The sequence below is a fragment of the Esox lucius genome, chromosome 4 (genome assembly GCF_011004845.1).
Source record: "Esox lucius isolate fEsoLuc1 chromosome 4, fEsoLuc1.pri, whole genome shotgun sequence".
In the NCBI taxonomy this organism is placed as follows: Eukaryota; Metazoa; Chordata; class Actinopteri; order Esociformes; family Esocidae; genus Esox; species Esox lucius.
In genome coordinates this window covers 30,726,363-30,744,322 of record NC_047572.1, presented here as the reverse complement: position 1 = coordinate 30,744,322, position 17,960 = coordinate 30,726,363, and the positions used below count along the sequence as shown (strand labels likewise).

Here is a 17,960-nt window from a genome sequence, read left to right as displayed (position 1 = left end):
TTTAATGTACAGCATGCATTGCAAAGCGTCTCTATACAATTCACACATTTACATACAAGTGGTGGGTCAACACCAGTTTGAGATGCAAACATGTCGTCACAAACATGAGAATGAGGTCTATGTCGTACGGCCATGTCTGTACAGACACCGTATTTACACTTGGCTAATATATAATTGCATCTATTAATTATATGAATCATGCATAAATGATATATTCTGTATATACAGTGTGACTTGGCCCAGGAGTATATGCTATAGCACGGTCCACGGTAAGAAAAACCTAAGCATTCCACACTACTGACGACGCAGATTTGTAACGCACTACAGCAGGGGTTTTCAAACCGTTCCACGGAACCACACGGCGCTCCACAATGGATCGCCAGGGGACCGCCATGCTTATGTGGTCATATTTATTTTTACCCTTTGATTTTGCACTTAATCGAATTCGTGTTATAATATACTGACAGAACATACGTGTGTGGCATATCTCGATGAACCTTCCGGTCTTTCCAGCCCCAACCATAATATTTTTTCTACAGTGCGAGTACCCCTGGACTACAGCATCACGAAACGTCTGGCATTAAGAACAAGGCATCATTCAAGTAACTCCTTAACTCTGCTACTGTCTAAGCGTACATCATAGAGCTGCATATTCTAGAGCTGCATATTCTAGAGCTGCATATTCTAGAGCTGCATATCCTAGAGCCATGGTGTCTAGAGCGTGAACAAGAACCAACTTCTCCACTGGCCAATGGAGATCACCACAGTACTGTAGCACCATACACTAAATCAACCGTTGATTTAGTCATCTTGTTCTTGTTGTGTTTTGTAGACTTGTTAAAATCAAAGTGAGGGAGCGTGAGTTAGAAAGAGAGGACGGAAAAAGAGCGTATAAGAAAACGGAAAGTATAAGGAAGAAAAATTTAGAAAGACAAAAGAGAGAATGGAGTAGAGCAGCATGGCTGAGAGAAGAGAGAGAGAGGGAGAGGGAGAGGGGGAGCGAGAGAGGGAGAGAGAGAGAAAGTTTCATGTGAAGAAGCTGATGAGAGGCTGCAGGAACAGTCCCAGAGTTCCAGTGATACAAACTGTCACAAACACCCAGAGGAAGATCCTGTCAATCACCATGGCAACGTACTTCCAGTCATCTTCCACCTGGGGGGTTGGGGGGTCAGAAAGAAAGAGGGGGACAGAGTGAGAGAGAGAGAGCAAGGGGGAGAGAGGGAGACAAAGAAAGAAAGATACACAATGAAATGTTAAAGCAGGGTTTTAATGTCCAATAAGTAGGAAATGCACACATCTTTCTCCGACTCTCTCATCCTCTCACTTCCTGTCTGCCCCTTCCTCTGTAACTGACAATTAACCAGTCAGTTTGAGTCGTTGTGTCTGTTTGAACTGTTTATTTGTTTGCTATGCGGGGGGGAATGGTAAGACAAGCGGAACTATGTGGCAAAGAACTGTTGTTATAGGGATTATTATCATAGCGACACACATTTTAGTGAAGGCAGTCCCATGCCGTGTTAGCTGATTTTTGTGTCCTTGGGTGGAGTTTGAAAAGGTTTGAAGTGTGTATCTTAGTAAGTTAACATTAATTATAATTAAGGATGAAGTGTGAAGTCGTGCCTGGAATAAGAAGTCTGAGGTTTTTGATTTCCTCCCTTCTGTAATAAGCAGCCAATGAGGTATTTGTCTGTTATTCATGTGTTTAATTTGATACTGTTATATCTCCAGCTAAATTGTTTTTATGCATGTAAGCACTTCAGAGTAATATCAAGCTACTAAGTCACTGATAAGACAAGAAAGCTGTAAGAGTGCTGTATTTTTATTTACTTCATAGTTCTCATGGAAAGTGATAATACTGACTAAAACTGCAGAATAAAACCACCAGTTAAAATCAAGGAACAGTTATTGGAGGGAGCTACACTCCCTCCCCATCTCTCATTCACTTTCCTTCTCTGACTCGTTTTCCTTCCCTCTCTTTCTTTGAAGGACTTAAACACATCATTGGCCTTTCCTTGGCGACATCTGAAAGTGCCCGCGAGTTGATTCTTGACTCTGAAAAAAGCGACCCACTGGCTACAGTTAAACTGTGTTATAGGATTTCTACGCTGCGTTCACCATGATGAGCATCCTGCACAGAATATGCAAATATGTTCCACACCCGTAAGAAACAGCAAGGGAAAAAAGGAAGATGAGGAATGAGTGACAGAGAGAGAAAAAGAGAGAAAGGGAGAGGTTTGGAGGTAGGCTGAGGGCCACAGAAGGACAGAAAAAGACCGGTAATCCTCAAGCCCAGATAGCATAAAGAGGAACTGGGCCAGGCATTTGTCTATTAAAGCTGTGTGTCTGTTTCAAGCATGTGTCTGTTTCAGGCATGTGTCCATTTCAGGCATGTGTCTCTTATTTGTGTCTGTTTCAGGCATGTGTCTGTTTCCAGTGTGTGTCTGTTTCAGGCATGTGTCTGTTTCCAGTGTGTGTCTGTTTCTGGCGTGTCTGTTTCCAGTGTATGTCTGTTTCAGGCATGTGTCTGTTTCAGGCGTGTGTCTGTTTCAGGTATGTGTCTTTTCAGGCGTGTGTCTGTTTCAGACGTGTCTGTTTCCAGTGTGTGTCTGTTTCATGCGTGTCTGTTTCCAGTGTGTGTCTGTTTCTGGCGTGTCTGTTTCCAGTGTATGTCTGTTTCAGGCGTGTGTCTGTTTCAGGCATGTCTGTTTCAGGTATGTGTCTTTTCAGGTGTGTGTCTGTTTCAGGCGTGTCTGTTTCCAGTGTGTGTCTGTTACAGGCGTGTCTGTTTCCAGTGTGTGTCTGTTTCAGGCGTGTATTGTGTATGTGTGGTGATCAGGATAATGCATTGCCATTGTATCCTAAGAGGTGTGTGTCAACTCTATATGCATCATTCAAATCCTGAGCTGGGCTCTTACCAAGAAAACATTGTGCAATATCAGCCAGTTGCAGGAAGATAGAGAGAAGGACAGAGAGTGAGAAGAGTAGAGGGAAAGAGCGAGACAGGGAGAGAACAAAACTGATATTGGGAGAGAGAGCAGCTTTACACTTCTCTTTTATACTGCATGTAAAAGTTTTTAACAGTTTCAGTGTAAAAGGTTTTAACAGTTTCAATGTAAAAGGTTTTAACAGTTTCAGTGTAAAAGGTTTTAACAGTTTCAATGTAAAAGGTTTTAACAGTTTCAATGTAAAAGGTTTTAACAGTTTCAGTGTAAAAGGTTTTAACAGTTTCAGTGTATGTCTGTTTCAGGCGTGTGTCTGTGTGTGTGTGTGGTCTGTATGTTTAAGAATGCTTGGCTGTTTTCGCTGATGTCAGCCTGCCTGTCCTTCATATATCTCATATAGTTGTGACGTCTCCTGGACTGGCTGAGGGGGAATATTTAGTGAATGCTTCTGCAGTCTTATTTTCACTCATAGGAATGTGACCCGAAACCTACTTATTTACACTGGACTTCCATTTCAATCAATCAATCAATCAAAATTTATTTATAAAGCGCTTTTTACAACAGCAGTTGTCACAAAGTGCTTTACAGAGACACCCGGCCTTAAACCCCAAGGAGCAAACAACAGTAGTGTTGAATTTCAGAGCATGTTTAGAGCATTTAGAGCATGTTTTAACCACTGAAGGAAACACAGCAAGCTGCAACAACAATGTACGGTTTATCAAAGGCAACAAAGGCTATGGACTCGTAAAAAACAAAGCAGTAATCTGGATCTCACCCACCTCCTTGGCCTTGTTGCGCGTCCTCATGTTCTCAGCAATGTACTTGACACTCTCGATAGCCTGCTTGATCTCCGGCGAGACCACGGAGAAGGCCAAGACCGCGCTGACATTGGGCGGGGCGTTGAGAGCTCGGGTCACTTTGGGCGGTTCCGGCTCCGAGGGGGCACCAGGGGGGGGCACAGGGGGCACAGTGGGGATCGGCACCTCCTTCCCCTTACATGGGAACTTCGGCTTGATCGGCACCTCCCCGTACTCCACACAGTTCATCGCCCCAACCTGCGCCCTTTCGGAGGCGACGGCACCGGCGTCCGGCGGCACACACCCGCCGCCTCGAACGCCCCCCGCGCTGCTCTTCCTCTTCCTCCCCGCTCCTCCCCCTCCCCCTACGCCCCCACCTCTGACACTCCCCTCCACCGCCCCGTCCCCTCGTCCGGTCCCGACGGAGGAGAGGCAGTCCTGGTCCGCGGGCCTCCGCATAAGCATCACCCTGGGCAGTAGACCCAGGAACACGGACCGGACCCAGGCCGGCATGGTGTGGGTCATGGGCGTGCGGTAGTGGACGTTGAGCACAAACACGGTGATGACGATGGAGAGTGTGACGAATATCATGGTGAAAAGGAGGTACTCCCCAATGAGCGGGATGACCAGGGACGTGGACGGGATGGTCTCGGTGATGACCAGGAGGAAGACGGTGAGGGAGAGGAGGACGGAGATGCAGAGGGTCACCTTCTCCCCGCAGTCGGAGGGCAGGTAGAAGACCAGGACGGTGAGGAAGGAGATGAGCAGACAGGGGATGATGAGGTTGATGGTGTAGAACAGCGGGAGCCTCCTGATGTAGAAGGAGTAGGTGATGTCCGGGTAGATCTCCTCACAGCAGTTGTACTTGATGTCGTGCTTGTAGCCCGGAGCGTCGATGATCTCCCACTCGCCACTCTCCCAGAAGTCCTTGAGGTTCACCTATGGAGAGACAGTGGTACGTCCAACAGTGGAGTGGAGGGTGGGTTTCCACTGAGATTACTTGACAAAAAAGGCCAGGGAATTTCTATTGAAATCAACTAAGTAAACAATTGGTTAATTTATTTTTATGTGAATCAACCAATCAAATAATATATTTATAAAGCCCTTTTCACCTCAGTAATTGTCAAAAATTGCTTTTAAAGTTACCTATCCTGAAACCCCACAGAGCAAGCAACAAGATGAATGCACAGTAAACGAAGTGACTAGGAAAAACTACCTAGCAGGGTTCAAAATTAGAAAGAAACCTAGAGAGGAACCTCTAAGAGTGGCTAAAGACCAGGTAAAGATGTTAGTAAAATAGCATACAAGCAAAGGAGCAAACCCCCAAGCTGCATCACCTCCTCATTAATATGGCCAGAGTCATTCACCTCCTCAAGAAAAACCCAAACCTTACCTTCAGATGTCAGAAACTACAGACCGATTTCCCACATGTCTTTCCATTCACAATCCCTTGAGCACGCCGTCTCTGACCAACCCTCCTGTTGACTCTCACAGTGCAATCTCCTTGACTGTAGCCAGTCAGGCTTCAAGACTGATTGCTCAGCCGAGACCGAATTCTCCCGTGTTCTCATCCTCTAAAACCTGCTGTCTTTGACACCAGGAATCAGATCCTCCTCTCCACCCTCTCAGTGCTGGGGGGTTGACTCAGGCTCTGGGCACTCGTGCATTGCATCCTACCAGGTGACCCGGAGGGTTTCTGAGTCCACTGACTGTTTCTAGGCCCCATCCTCTTCTCTCCACAAACGACTGACACCCCGTCTCCTCCCCCCACCACCCCTACAAGAGGAGGAGCATAGCCCCCGCCCAAGTTCAGGACACCTACCCTAAAAGCATCCAAAATAAGCCCAGTGTTGGTACTTCTGGAAAACAAAAATCCCTCTAGCTCCAACTTCACCAATATCTACTTCATTCAGTAATGGTGTACTTACTATAACTGGGTTGTGTGACGGTCCTAACCAGATGTCCTGACATTAATGCATTTACTGTACTTAGCTCTGAAAAAGGGCATCTGAGGAATGATTAAAAAGGAACATTTTAAAATGTGTAATTGCTTACCTTTGACCCTATGAGCACCAGGTCAATCTTGGCCTTGTCGTAGGTCCAGGAGCCAAACTTCATGGAGCAGTTCTGGTAGTCGAAGGGAAAATAGGTGATGTCCATTGGGCAGGAAGATTTAAATATGGCCGGGGGGGTCCAGGTTATGGTGCCGTCAAACTTCAGCAGAGCTTTGGTTTTGTCCTCGACCAGAAAATCTCCCACAGCACTGAAGAAGGGAGAGAATTCAGTACCATTTAGCACTGACGGCTAACGAACACCCAAAGAACTGGAGCTTTTGAAGTCGGGTGATTGTCAACAACACTTTTAGCCCACTTGTTGTATAGGACGATGTCCGGCCGCCATATCTTATTGGAGGGCACACGGATGAACTCCAGTCCGTCATACTCGATGGGAACCCATTTCAGCTTGTAGTCATTCCAGACCTGCATCAGTGAAGTGAAAACAGATCCTGGATCAGATTTTTTTATCCAGTAATTCTTCAAGTGCTGTTCCAAACGGACTACAGTCTCTAAATCAGCCAATAACCTACATGTCTCAGCCACAGGTTGGTCTCCATAATCTGATTGACTTCATCCTGAGAGGAAGTGGAAACATTAGAAACATTATGAAACATGATTATTATTAAGCCGGTGAGTAATTTAATATTTTTGTAAAAATAAATATGCAGGGAATCTCACCACTTTGACTAGTTGGGATATGGACACCTCAAATTCTACTGTGACAGGATCAGAAACGTTCTCCACTGGTCTGATGAACTGGTTGTATCTCCTGAATAACTTCCTGAACAACCTGTCCTCCCCCTTAGATGACAAACCATCTGAAAGGAGAGGGAAGGAAATATCCTGGATTTACTGTTCATCTTACTACTAGTTGGGATCCATACTTCAAGAAGCGTACACCCCACAAATGTAACAACTCTCAAATTCATGGACAGAGCTATAATACACAGCCTGTGTACATATACAGTATCTCACAAAAGAGAGTACACCCCTCACATTCTTGCAAATATTAGATTTTATCTTTTCATGAGACAACACTGAAGAAATTACACTTTGCTACAATGTAAAGTAGTGAGCGTACAGCTTGTATAACAGTGTTAATTTGCTGTCCCCTCAAAATAACTCAACACACAGCCATTATGTCTAAACCGTTTCACTCTTCCTTTCCCCTTTCTCACTCACTCCATCTTAACTGAACACTGCCTTTCAAACATTTAAATTTTTGCTTTCTGATGTGGCAGGACAATTGGAATCAGCCAATAAGGCTGAGGCAATATTCTTCAAGGATCAACAAGTGTGTATCATCCATTCACAAGTCCAAAAGATTTATTTAGAAACGGAAGGATCCCAGCTTCAAGGAAACACCCTTATGACACTGAAGCAGTTCCCTTAACCTCCTGAAACAGGAGAAGATAAGAAAGAAGAGAAATCATTCTGGTGGTAAAATACAGTGAGGCTTTCTTAGACATCGCCATAGCGATGTGCCCCGGAGGGCAGCTTTTTCAGAACGGTAAAATTGAGGAGAAGCTGAGCTTTACGACATGTTTCCCACATTAAGGTTTTAATCAATGTCTGTTTGCTGCGGATGGAGAGAAGGTTGTGACTGATCAAACCGTGGTGTGACAACTGGAAGCTTTTAGCAAATCCATCAAACAGGCACAGAGTGTCCAGTGTTGGTGTGTGTGTGTGTGTGTGTGTGTGTGCTATTAGATTCAGAGTTTCAGTACCTCCGTAAGGATGAAGGTCGTTTCATGACATGCCACAAAAACCTCCTCTGCCTGTGGCGTGGTTGCCGGGGGTGGTGCACGAACCCACGCCTGTCCGAGCAGAAAATTGTGCCTCACCTGGGACAGACTCCCACCCCCACCCACCCACCCCCGTCACGACTTCCAAGGACTCCGGCCTCTCCATTTCCCTCTCCCTCTAACCTTGCTCCTGCTCCTCTCTTTCTCCCTCTAACCTTGCTCCTGCTCCTCTCTTTCTCCCTCTAACCTTGCTCCTGCTCCTCTCTTTCTCCCTCTAACCTTGCTCCTGCTCCTCTCTTTCTCCCTCTAACCTTGCTCCTGCTCCTCTCTTTCTCCCTCTAACCTTGCTCCTGCTCCTCTCTTTCTCCCTCTAACCTTGCTCCTGCTCCTCTCTTTCTCCCTCTAACCTTGCTCCTGCTCCTCTCTTTCTCCCTCTAACCTTGCTCCTGCTCCTCTCTTTCTCCCTCTAACCTTGCTCCTGCTCCTCTCTTTCTCCCTCTAACCTTGCTCCTGCTCCTCTCTTTCTCCCTCTAACCTTACTCCCCCTTTCTCCCTTCTTTTTTCCTGCCCAAGCTCTCTTTGTATTCATCCTCATCCATCTCACCTCATTCACCCTCAACCAACTTTATTCACCCTCATTAACCCTTCATTCTCCCTCATTCATTTCTCTCTTTATTCATCCTCATCCATCTCGGTTTTCTATCAGCATATTTACTGTGTTCCTTCGTCACCTTCCTTCATCAACATCCCACTCTCGTTCCTCATCCTCATACCTCATTCATTTCTTCCCTCTTCATTTATAATTTTCCCTTTCTCACTCACTCTATCTCTCCTGGTTAACTGAACAAAGCCTTTCAAAGACCACCCGTCTGTGTTTGTCTGCCTGTTTGTCTGTCTGCCTGCTAGACAACCGACCTCATGACAGTCCAGATCCTGGGACCAGGGGCGTTGGACTGGGGGGAAAAGTGGTACTTAGTATATAGGGCCCTAATGTGTAGAGGGGCCCTCGAAAATGTTTGAATCTTGAATAAAGTGGGGAGGGGCCCTCAGAGACCACCTATGTAAAGGGCCCAGAATTTTGTGCTACATCCATGCCTGGGACATTTACATTTTAGTCATTTAGCAGATCCAGGGTTTTTGTAAAATACTTTTTTGGGATATTTTACAATATTGTAGGGGATGCGTTTATTGAACTACTTCCTGTTGACATAGTATCTCACAAAAATGAGTACACTGTGTGTTGAGTTATTTTGAGGGGACAGCAAATGTACACTGTTATACAAGCTGTACGCTCACTACTTTCCATTGTAGAAAAGTGTCATTTCTTCAGTGTTGTCACATGAAAAGGTATAATCAAATATTTGCAAAAATGTGAGGGGTGTACTCATTTTCGTGAGATAATGTATATGCATTCCCAGGAAGGTACTGAATCCACAGCCTTTCCAGTATCTCTCAATTAGATGAGAGTCTCATTTGTACATACCAGTTGGATGTTTAGATTAGCAGCTGATTTGGGGATTTCTCTAAGCTGCTTTATTGAGGAAAGTTCTTAAGTGCAATCACTGTGTGGTAGATCTCACTACCTTGGAGCGCACTAGATGAAAATGCAAATAGACTCAAAGTCACTCGAGATTTATACAATTACTTTGAGTGTTTTCCCTAGAAAATACAATTTCCCAGTCTCCTAAACAACATTATCCAGGCCAAGCCTTCATGTTCCCACAGCCAACCAGTCCCTGATGCTCCATGTCTCAATAATAAACTCAAAAGAACTTATTTAGATCACAAACTTCGCACAAGTTTTCCGAGGTCACTTGAAGTTCCGCAGAGAGCTGCACAGTCTTAGAGCTTAATGAAAACACTCCCCTCCAGAGGACTGCTTTAATTTCTGCCTTCGCTACCTGCTTTAAAACACAGTGCTGGTCCCTGATTGGCTGCGCTCCGAGAACCTTGTGTTAAGCTCCTAATTGGTCAGGGGAAACAAGGGCAATTATAGTTGGTTAATTAATTGGACCTTTTGTTCCCACTGTAAAATCGATGAAATACAGTAGAGTTCCTCACTCATTACTTATCCCACCTCCTTCTTCTCCTCCCTCTACCTCCTCTTTTCTACTCTTCCCCGCGCCTATCTCCTCCTCCTCTCATGCTTTCTTTCTTTCCTTCTTTTTTTCCTAGCAGACATCGGTATCTTAAGTAATTTAGATTCTAACAATAACTTCTTGTGACATCACTGTGACAAGAAACATCAGACAAATGTGTACAACATAAGACCGAAGAGAATGGGAAATGATGCTCTAATACACCAAATCAGTTCGGACCAACTCGGTTCGGACCAACTCGGTTCGGACCAAATCGGTTCGGACCAACTCGGTTCGGACCAAATCGGTTCAGACCAAATCGGTTCAGACCAACTTGGTTTAGATAAACTCTGTTCGGATCAACTCAGTTCTGATAAACCCTGTTCGGACCAAATCGAATCGGACCTGCTCGGTTCGGACTAAACCAGGTCAAACCAAATGGGTTCAGACCAACTCGGTTCAGACAGAAATGGACCCTCAGAGAAATCTCTTTAGCAGCAGTTACACAGCTTACCCAAATCTGATATTTTTCCATCATTTTGGTCGTGCGACCAATCACATCAGGACTTTTTGGGTCTGATTCTTATTATTGTTTCATTTAACCACATTTTCTGCCCTATCAATTTCAAGTTGTCCAATTCGCAATTACGGCTTTGCCTAGTTTTAACACCTCCAAAGCAAGTTGCAAGACAGCCGAAGAGCAAAATGTGTTTCCACTAAAGCACAATTCGTCAACATGTTCTGCTTCTTATCTCACTGCACTCTCCGGCGAGAAGTTATCGCCAGTAGCCAACCATGCCACAGGTCAAAAGACCAATAAAAATAAATATCAGATCTGGGCTAACTTTGTATACACAGTTAAAAAGCACTAAGCACACACATAGAAGTCCTTTCAATTGGCCACATTGAGTTAGAATTAGGAAGCGGAGTGTTAATAGATCAAAGAGCTCTGAAGTGCTGAAGCCTCAGTGGCTGAGAGCCCTTGATCAGGCCCGCGTTGGACATAATCGACCACAGGGCGCAAGTCTACCGTGAAGAACTAACAACATCCATCAATAAGCTAAAGGCTCTGATTGGTCCAAGAGAGAAAGAGATGTGGAAGATGAAGAGAGAGAAAGAGAGTAGGTGAGTGAAATGGGTGAGAGAGAGAGAGAGAGAGAGAGAGAGAAGGCGGGAGAAAGACACAGCCAGAGAGCTGACTCCATCAAATTTGTAAAAACCCTATGAAGAATGCCGACAGTACCACTCCAACGGTACCACTCCAATGGTACCACTCCAACCACTCCAACCACTCCAATGGTACCACTCCAACCACTCCAACGATACCACTCCAATGGTACCACTCCAACCACTCCAACGGTACCACTCCAATGGTACCACTCCAATGGTACCACTCCAACCACTTTAACGGTAGCACTCCAATGGTACCACTCCAATGGTACCACTCCAACCACTCCAACCACTCCAACGGTACCACTCCAATGATACCACTCCAATGGTACCACTCCAACCACTCCAATGGTACCACTCCAATGGTACCACTCCAACCACTCCAACGGTACCACTCCAATGGTACCACTCCAACTACTCCAATGGTACCACTCCAATGGTACCAGTCCACACATTTGATTAGAATCTGAGTAGATAGTGTGTTATCTCAGCATGGTTTTACGCTAGAGTGGGGCCTCGTATTCAGAGAGTAGATAGTGTGTTATCTCAGCAGGGTTTTACATTAGAGTGGGGCCTCGTATTCAGAGAGTAGATAGTGTCTTATCTCAGCAGGGTTTAACATTAGAGTGAGGCCTCGTATTCAGATTGTAGATAGTGTGTTATCTCAGCAGGGTTTTACGTTTCACTAGTATTCACTAGAGTAACAAGTGTGATAAGTATGACCATCCAATCAACTGTGTGTGTGTTTGTGGGTGTATGATCCTGGTTTTACTATACATGTGGGCACCGGTCCTCGAAAAAACATTGAAAAACCTGATAATTTGGTGACTGCCAGTCTAGCCAGTCCCAGCAAAGAAAAAAGGCAATTTCCTTCTAAGAGGTCAGGTTTAAGGTTATGGGTTTCGGTTTAGAGTTAAGGGACCATTTTCAGGTCTACACAGAAGTCTGTGTGTACGTGTTTTACACATCCACCCTGATTACCAGTCTCACTAATGCCCCAGTGTGCCCTGTGGCTCCCTGAGAGATGTCCTTGGAGAGCAGCTTATGCGAACATCTGCAGGTTCTTCAAATAATCAGGAGTTTGTAGCACGTCTCCGATACAACCTCTGTAACAAGAAAAGCCATTCCATGTGACTCTGAACAGCATCTCACCCCTCAACTGCCACATACCAGTGACCCACATACACTGACACACACACACACACACACACACACACAGAGAGACAGAGAGAGAGAGAGAGATGTGCACGAACGTGAACTTGGATGTGCCTTCTAGCAGGACATAGCTCTTAATTGCCGCACACGGACTTCCCACATGGTGACACGTGAGCGCACGCAACGAACGCTGTTTGATCGGAATCCACAGCGGCACGTTCCTCGTGAGTCACAGACGAGCGTGTGCCGTTACACGGCACTGAAGGCTGGATGGGAAGGTGGAGGACACCAACCAGGGTTTTAAGCCAATATGTGGGGGTATTGGGGGAAGGATTATGTTCTCACTTCCTGCAGTGTGTGTGTGTCTGTGTGTGTGTCGGTGTATTTCTGAAACCGTAGCGCCGAGCAATAACCCCCGATGCAATAATCGCACAGCAATCGTGTTAGGAGGATCCTCACGCCTCTGAGTTACTGATTCACACACAAACAAACACATACACATATAAGCACTAACCAAAAAAAGCCAGTTGGTCGGCAGTTTTTCCCTAAGGGTTGTGGGAGAAGCACCAGAGCAAAATGCACCACTACTTTGGAAACAGTGTCACTTCAGAAACAACCGGCGGGGAGCACATTTTCTCATTCTTTTTGGGGGGCATGCGGGTGGATTTTTTTCCTTGTTTGTATTAGTCATTTAGTCAAATACTTTTCTCTGTATAGCTTAGTCCTTAGACCTGCTTAGACCTCCTTAGACCGGCTTAGACAATATGCCTTATCTCACTGCTGTCCATCGTTATAAATCTGTAGGACTGCTGTAGGATCAGCAATTCCTTTGTTAGGAGACAATACTGGCAGTAATGCCCCAATAGACCGACATTGCGACAGCATTCTAAAATAAATACTGACCAGGATACAGCCCTGACTGAGAGTAAATACTGACCAGGATACAGCCCTGACTGAGAGTAAATACTGACCAGGACACAGCCCTGACTGGGACTAAATACTGTTCAGGACACAGCCCTGACTGGGACTAAATACTGACCAGGACACAGCCCTGACTGGGACTAAATACTGTTCAGGACACAGCTCTGACTGGGATTGAAAACTGACCAGGACACAGCCCTGACTGGGAGTAAAAACTGACCAGGACACAGACCTGACTAGGAGTAAAAACTGACCAGGACACAGCCCTGATTGGGACTAAATACTGACCAGGACACAGCCCTGACTCAGAGTAAAAACTGACCAGGACACAGCCCTGACTGGGATTAAAAACTGACCAGGACACAGCCCTGACTGGGGGTAAATACCGACCAGGACACAGCCCTGACTGGGATTAAAAACTGACCAGGACACAGCCCTGACTGGGGGTAAATACCGACCAGGACACAGCCCTGACTGGGGGTAAATACCGACCAGGACACAGCCCTGACTGGGGGTAAATACCGACCAGGACACAGCCCTGACTCAGAGTAAAAACTGACCAGGACAAAACCCTGACTGGGGGTAAATATTGACCAGGACACAGCCCTGACTGGGAGTAAAAACTGACCAGGACACAGCCCTGACTGGGAGTAAAAACTAATCAGGACACAACCCTGACTGGGACAGAAGACACACATTCCCCATAAAACCTGGTACAGACTGGGAGGACAGAAGTGTAGTGTGGGGGATTGTGTGAGGACAGCTTTGTAGTGTGAGGGATAAGGGAAGAACAGGTGTGTGGTGAGGAGGGGTAGGGGAAAGACAGGTGTGTAGTAAGGGGGAGGGGAATAATGTGAGGACAGGTGTGTGGGGAGGGGGAGGGGGGATAGTGTGAGGACAGGTGTGTGGAAAGGGGTGAGCAGGAAAAAGTGGGAGAGTAGGAGGACAGGTGTTTAGAAAGGGCTCTGTGAACTCACTACAACACCTGATGTGTTTTTATGTCCATGTAAAATGTCCATATCTGTCTTGTCTGTCAACCAGAACAGAGAACCCTATTGGTTTTCCAGAGGCGTTTTTATAAACACACGCCTTCCTTTCTTCTACTGCCACCTTCAGAGAAAGTTGTTACCAAACAACTATCAACACCGTCAGAGAGAGTTGTTTCCAAACTAGAGTCCAAAGAAATTATACACACGTCGTTGAGGAGAAACGTATTTTTTTCCGAGCCCGAACGAGTGTTCTGTAAGCCGATGTGATATTCACGCCACTTATACCTAGCAACTTTAGTTGGGGTCGAAAGTAGAGCACACCCAGTGTACAAGCACCACAGAGGAAGTTTGATTACTTGCACTTTGGTTTGTAGAGTTAAATCTTATTGTTGTTCTACATTTGATCATATTACATCTCAATCCACTCAACATACAAGCCAATCGATGTCCATGACTGCATGTGCTCCGTGTGCCAAAACGCACACGTTACGGAAGGGTGGAGTGGTAGCATATAGCTGGATGACTGACGTAATGTATAGGATACTAACGATAACTGACATGTCACGAGTCCGTCCGTCACACACACACACACACGCACACACATCAGGGAAAACGAACCACTAACCTATCCATACCGTTATTTTCGTTCAGTACACAAACTGAACCATACCGTTATCCTATTCTTGATAACGCTAAACATTGTCATGATATCACGACAGAGCTAATCACAGGCCTATGCGATATAATTTGTTGTAGCTTATAATCATTAATAATATAGGCCTACTTTAGGCTAACGGAAAACCCGGGCCCCTCCCATCTGAGAAATTGTTACAGATTCAGGGATTTCAATAAACTTATGTAGCCCACAATACAGATTATATTTAGGTGTTCATTCTCAAAATATTTCTGACTGGAGATCATGGATCAAGTTTTCGACGTGGTTTCTATGTGTCGAAGACACAAGGCAATTAAATCCTCATTACAATAAGAAAAGACAGCAAACGCTAAATGACCTTTTATCAGCCTAATGAAAAGCAAAGCATATGTTAGGCTGTTGTATGAAGTCAGCAGTAGCGCAGCTCATTAGTTACTTCTGCGCTCCCCAAACTCTCAAACATCCCCACGTCTTTCAAACGCGTCTTACCTTGCGCTGTCAGTAGCACCAAGAGAAGGACCACGGCGACTTGCCCGGAGGGATTCATCTACACCTTGGCGCTCTGAAATTCCCTTTAGATAAGAATTACGACTGTTTGGTAAATACACAGCAGGAATCGATTGTTAAAATTCAGAGAGACATTTTTCTGTTCGCTGTGCACGGGGTGGTTGATGTTGGCGCGCGCTCTCAGACATTGAGAACTTCTGCTAATCCCCCGCCCCCTCCTTGGTCACAAACTCACTGGCAAGTGCTTTTCATCTTGTCATAAGGTTGTAATTTTAGCTGTATAACAACGTTATATCCCAGCAGAGCTAAAAAAACAAAAAAAATTATCACATTGTTATCCAACGATAGGAGCAGTAGAATGTACTACACGACAGACCCATTATGGCAGACTATTTTACGTGTCGAGTTGTGCTTATGTGTTGAGACGCGCTCTCGGACATGACCACTCTTCACGCATGTCCACTCTCGAATTCGCTATTACTCAGGGTTTATTGTTGCACGTATTGTCGTTGCTCAGCCAGTTTTAAATGTTAAATGTCTCATGCCCGTCACCATGTCCCCAGAAGGTCTTCAAATGGGGTTCTTTCTCGTTATCTGATTCCAGATTTATCGGAACTACTGATCAGTGAAAAACTCAACTAATTTCAAACCAGAGCCGAGGTAGTCCATGTCAAATAATCGATGAAACTCCCTATCCCTATTTTCTCTCTATTTTGTCTTTCCATTACACATACACATTAACACCCTCGCGCGTACGCACACACACCCCAGACAAACACATGCACACGGGCGCGCACACAGTTTAATGCTGAGCTATAAATGACCCATTTAGACACTTAATTGATTTTTCACGCATAGCAATCATTTGCCAGCTAAATTTATTACTTTTATAACTTCAGAATGCTGATGTCCCGGAGGCTCAATCCCACTAAACAGGGAGGAGAGTCTAGTCCACTCAGATTCAGCCATCTGACAGCTTCAGTGGCTGACAAACACTCTTCCTCTGTGTTCACCCAGACTTTCTGGCAGACGTTTTGGATGGTCTGGTTCGCTAGGCGGTGAAGTGGCTGTGTGTGTGTGTGGCTGCGCCGGGCTGTTTTGGAGGCAGTATCTGTGTTCGGCAGCAGTTAAGGGTTTTGTGTGAGTCCATCTCCACAACCAGCACCAGCGCCACAACCATGCCCGCTTCCCCTCTAATCGGCTTAGCCGGCATATATGGGTACATCCATACATAGTTATTAACCCTGAGTTCCTTGGTAAACACAGTTCACACAGACACACATAAACACATTCCTCTCGCTCTCTCTCGCTCGCACACACACACACACACACACACACACACAAGCATGTCTGAACTCCACTCTCACAGTATCAGATTGAAAGGCTTATAAAAATACATGTTAGATACTCATAGATATTCAGAGATGAATGTCCTGTGTGTTTTTGCATGTATAAACACCTAGGATGTAACTCTTCAGTGTGGTTGTAAAAACAGTGAAGGATAACTACGGGGCTGTGTCTGACCTGTGCCGGAGTGGGCTTTGTGGCGCCCACGTGATGTTTGAATGTTTTATGATCATCAAGTCCTGGGTGTCGGCTGGATGCAGTAATGCACGGTGGCGTGCTTCGGGAGCTCTACAGAGGAGTTGCGATGCCGCTGTTTGATTCTTCACAAGTTTGCATGCCCCCCCCCCCACCAGTACATGTCCAGTTCAACATAGGGAATCAGGTGTTCTTTTTGGGGTGTTGCCTTCCTCCATCGCCCCCCCCCCCCCCCCCCCCGGTCCTCCTCATTCTCTCCGCATGGCCCCAGCAGTGAGGAGGCCCTGGGGTCTTGTGTGTCATCTACAGTGGACACTCTCCATCTGCCTGTGTCGGAACGCCTCTGGCTAGCCCGCTGTTTTTGTGTACTGTACACATTTTAGTGTAAACACATGAATAACATGGGAGTGACGCTTTTGGCTTGTAACGATCAGAAATAGATCGTTTGTTGGCCGCCAGACAGGCGACGTCCTAACAATGTCCAGGGGACACAACTGGATGTTTCAGGGACATCCTAAAGACATTTTCTGTTGGCGGGAAAACACTCTGGGTGAAAACGTAGAAAGAAAACGCTTCATAGTTCATAGGTCATATTCTCTTGTGGTTAAATTCACAGTAAGTGCTCAATCTTCGGAGCTGATTTAGTTTAATCCTTGGGCATTGTCAACTCTGACCTTTAAATTTAGGATCCCTAAAAGGGTATAAAATGGTAAAAGATGGATGGAGAGGGAGAGACCTAGCTTACATCATCACACACCCCACCATAAAATGTTAAAGAGGTTCAGAATAGACTACACCTCCATAACAAGAGAAGAGAAAAAGTAACAATGATTTTCTTCAATGTGACAGACTGTCTATTTGCAGAGTATTCCCTTGTACGGAGGCTGACTCAGAGCAGTGCAGAACCCTCTCTCTCCCAAGAGCCAACCAACAGAGGATAAACATGGTTATCTCTTCATTTCTACCTTTCTCTCTTGCCCTTTCTCTCTCCCTCACACGCTAACTTCTCTCCACCTATCTATTTCTTACCCTCTGTCTCTCAGCGTCACCATCTTCCCCTCCAGTCTCTCTCCTTCTTTCTTTCGACCTTTCTCTCCTTCTTTCCTTCTCTCCGTGCTCTTGCTTTTTCTCCTTTTACTCTTCTTTAAATCCAGTGGCGCACAGTCATGCAAAATAAAAGAGATAAACGGCACTTGTCCTGTGCGGTAGTCCTGGGAGAGCTGTCCTATTTATAGGGATAGTTCAAGATGTTGGCATTGAAGATCTTTACCTACTTCTCCAGTCGCATAAACATGTGAATATATATATATATATACTTGTGTCACTACATGCAGTTTGAAGGAACTTGCTTAACACAATTGCTGACACATCGTGACACTGCTGGAGGTCTGCAGTACCCTCT

At 45.5% G+C, this 17,960-nt stretch overlaps 1 protein-coding gene across 1 annotated transcript; it reads right to left on the bottom strand.

Annotated features, from left to right (window-relative positions):
* Positions 1–552: 552 nt before the first annotated feature.
* LOC105028513 (neuronal acetylcholine receptor subunit alpha-3) lies at positions 553–15,456 on the bottom strand. The gene is made up of 7 exons (XM_013133616.3): positions 14,999–15,456; positions 6,475–6,614; positions 6,327–6,371; positions 6,110–6,219; positions 5,795–6,002; positions 3,722–4,678; positions 553–1,152 (listed from the first exon to the last, which is right to left on the bottom strand). The coding sequence occupies exons 1-7, from the start codon at positions 15,054–15,056 to the stop codon at positions 1,027–1,029; spliced, it is 1,644 nt and encodes a 547-aa protein (XP_012989070.1). The 5' UTR covers positions 15,057–15,456; the 3' UTR covers positions 553–1,026.
* Between the last annotated feature and the right edge of the window lie 2,504 nt (positions 15,457–17,960).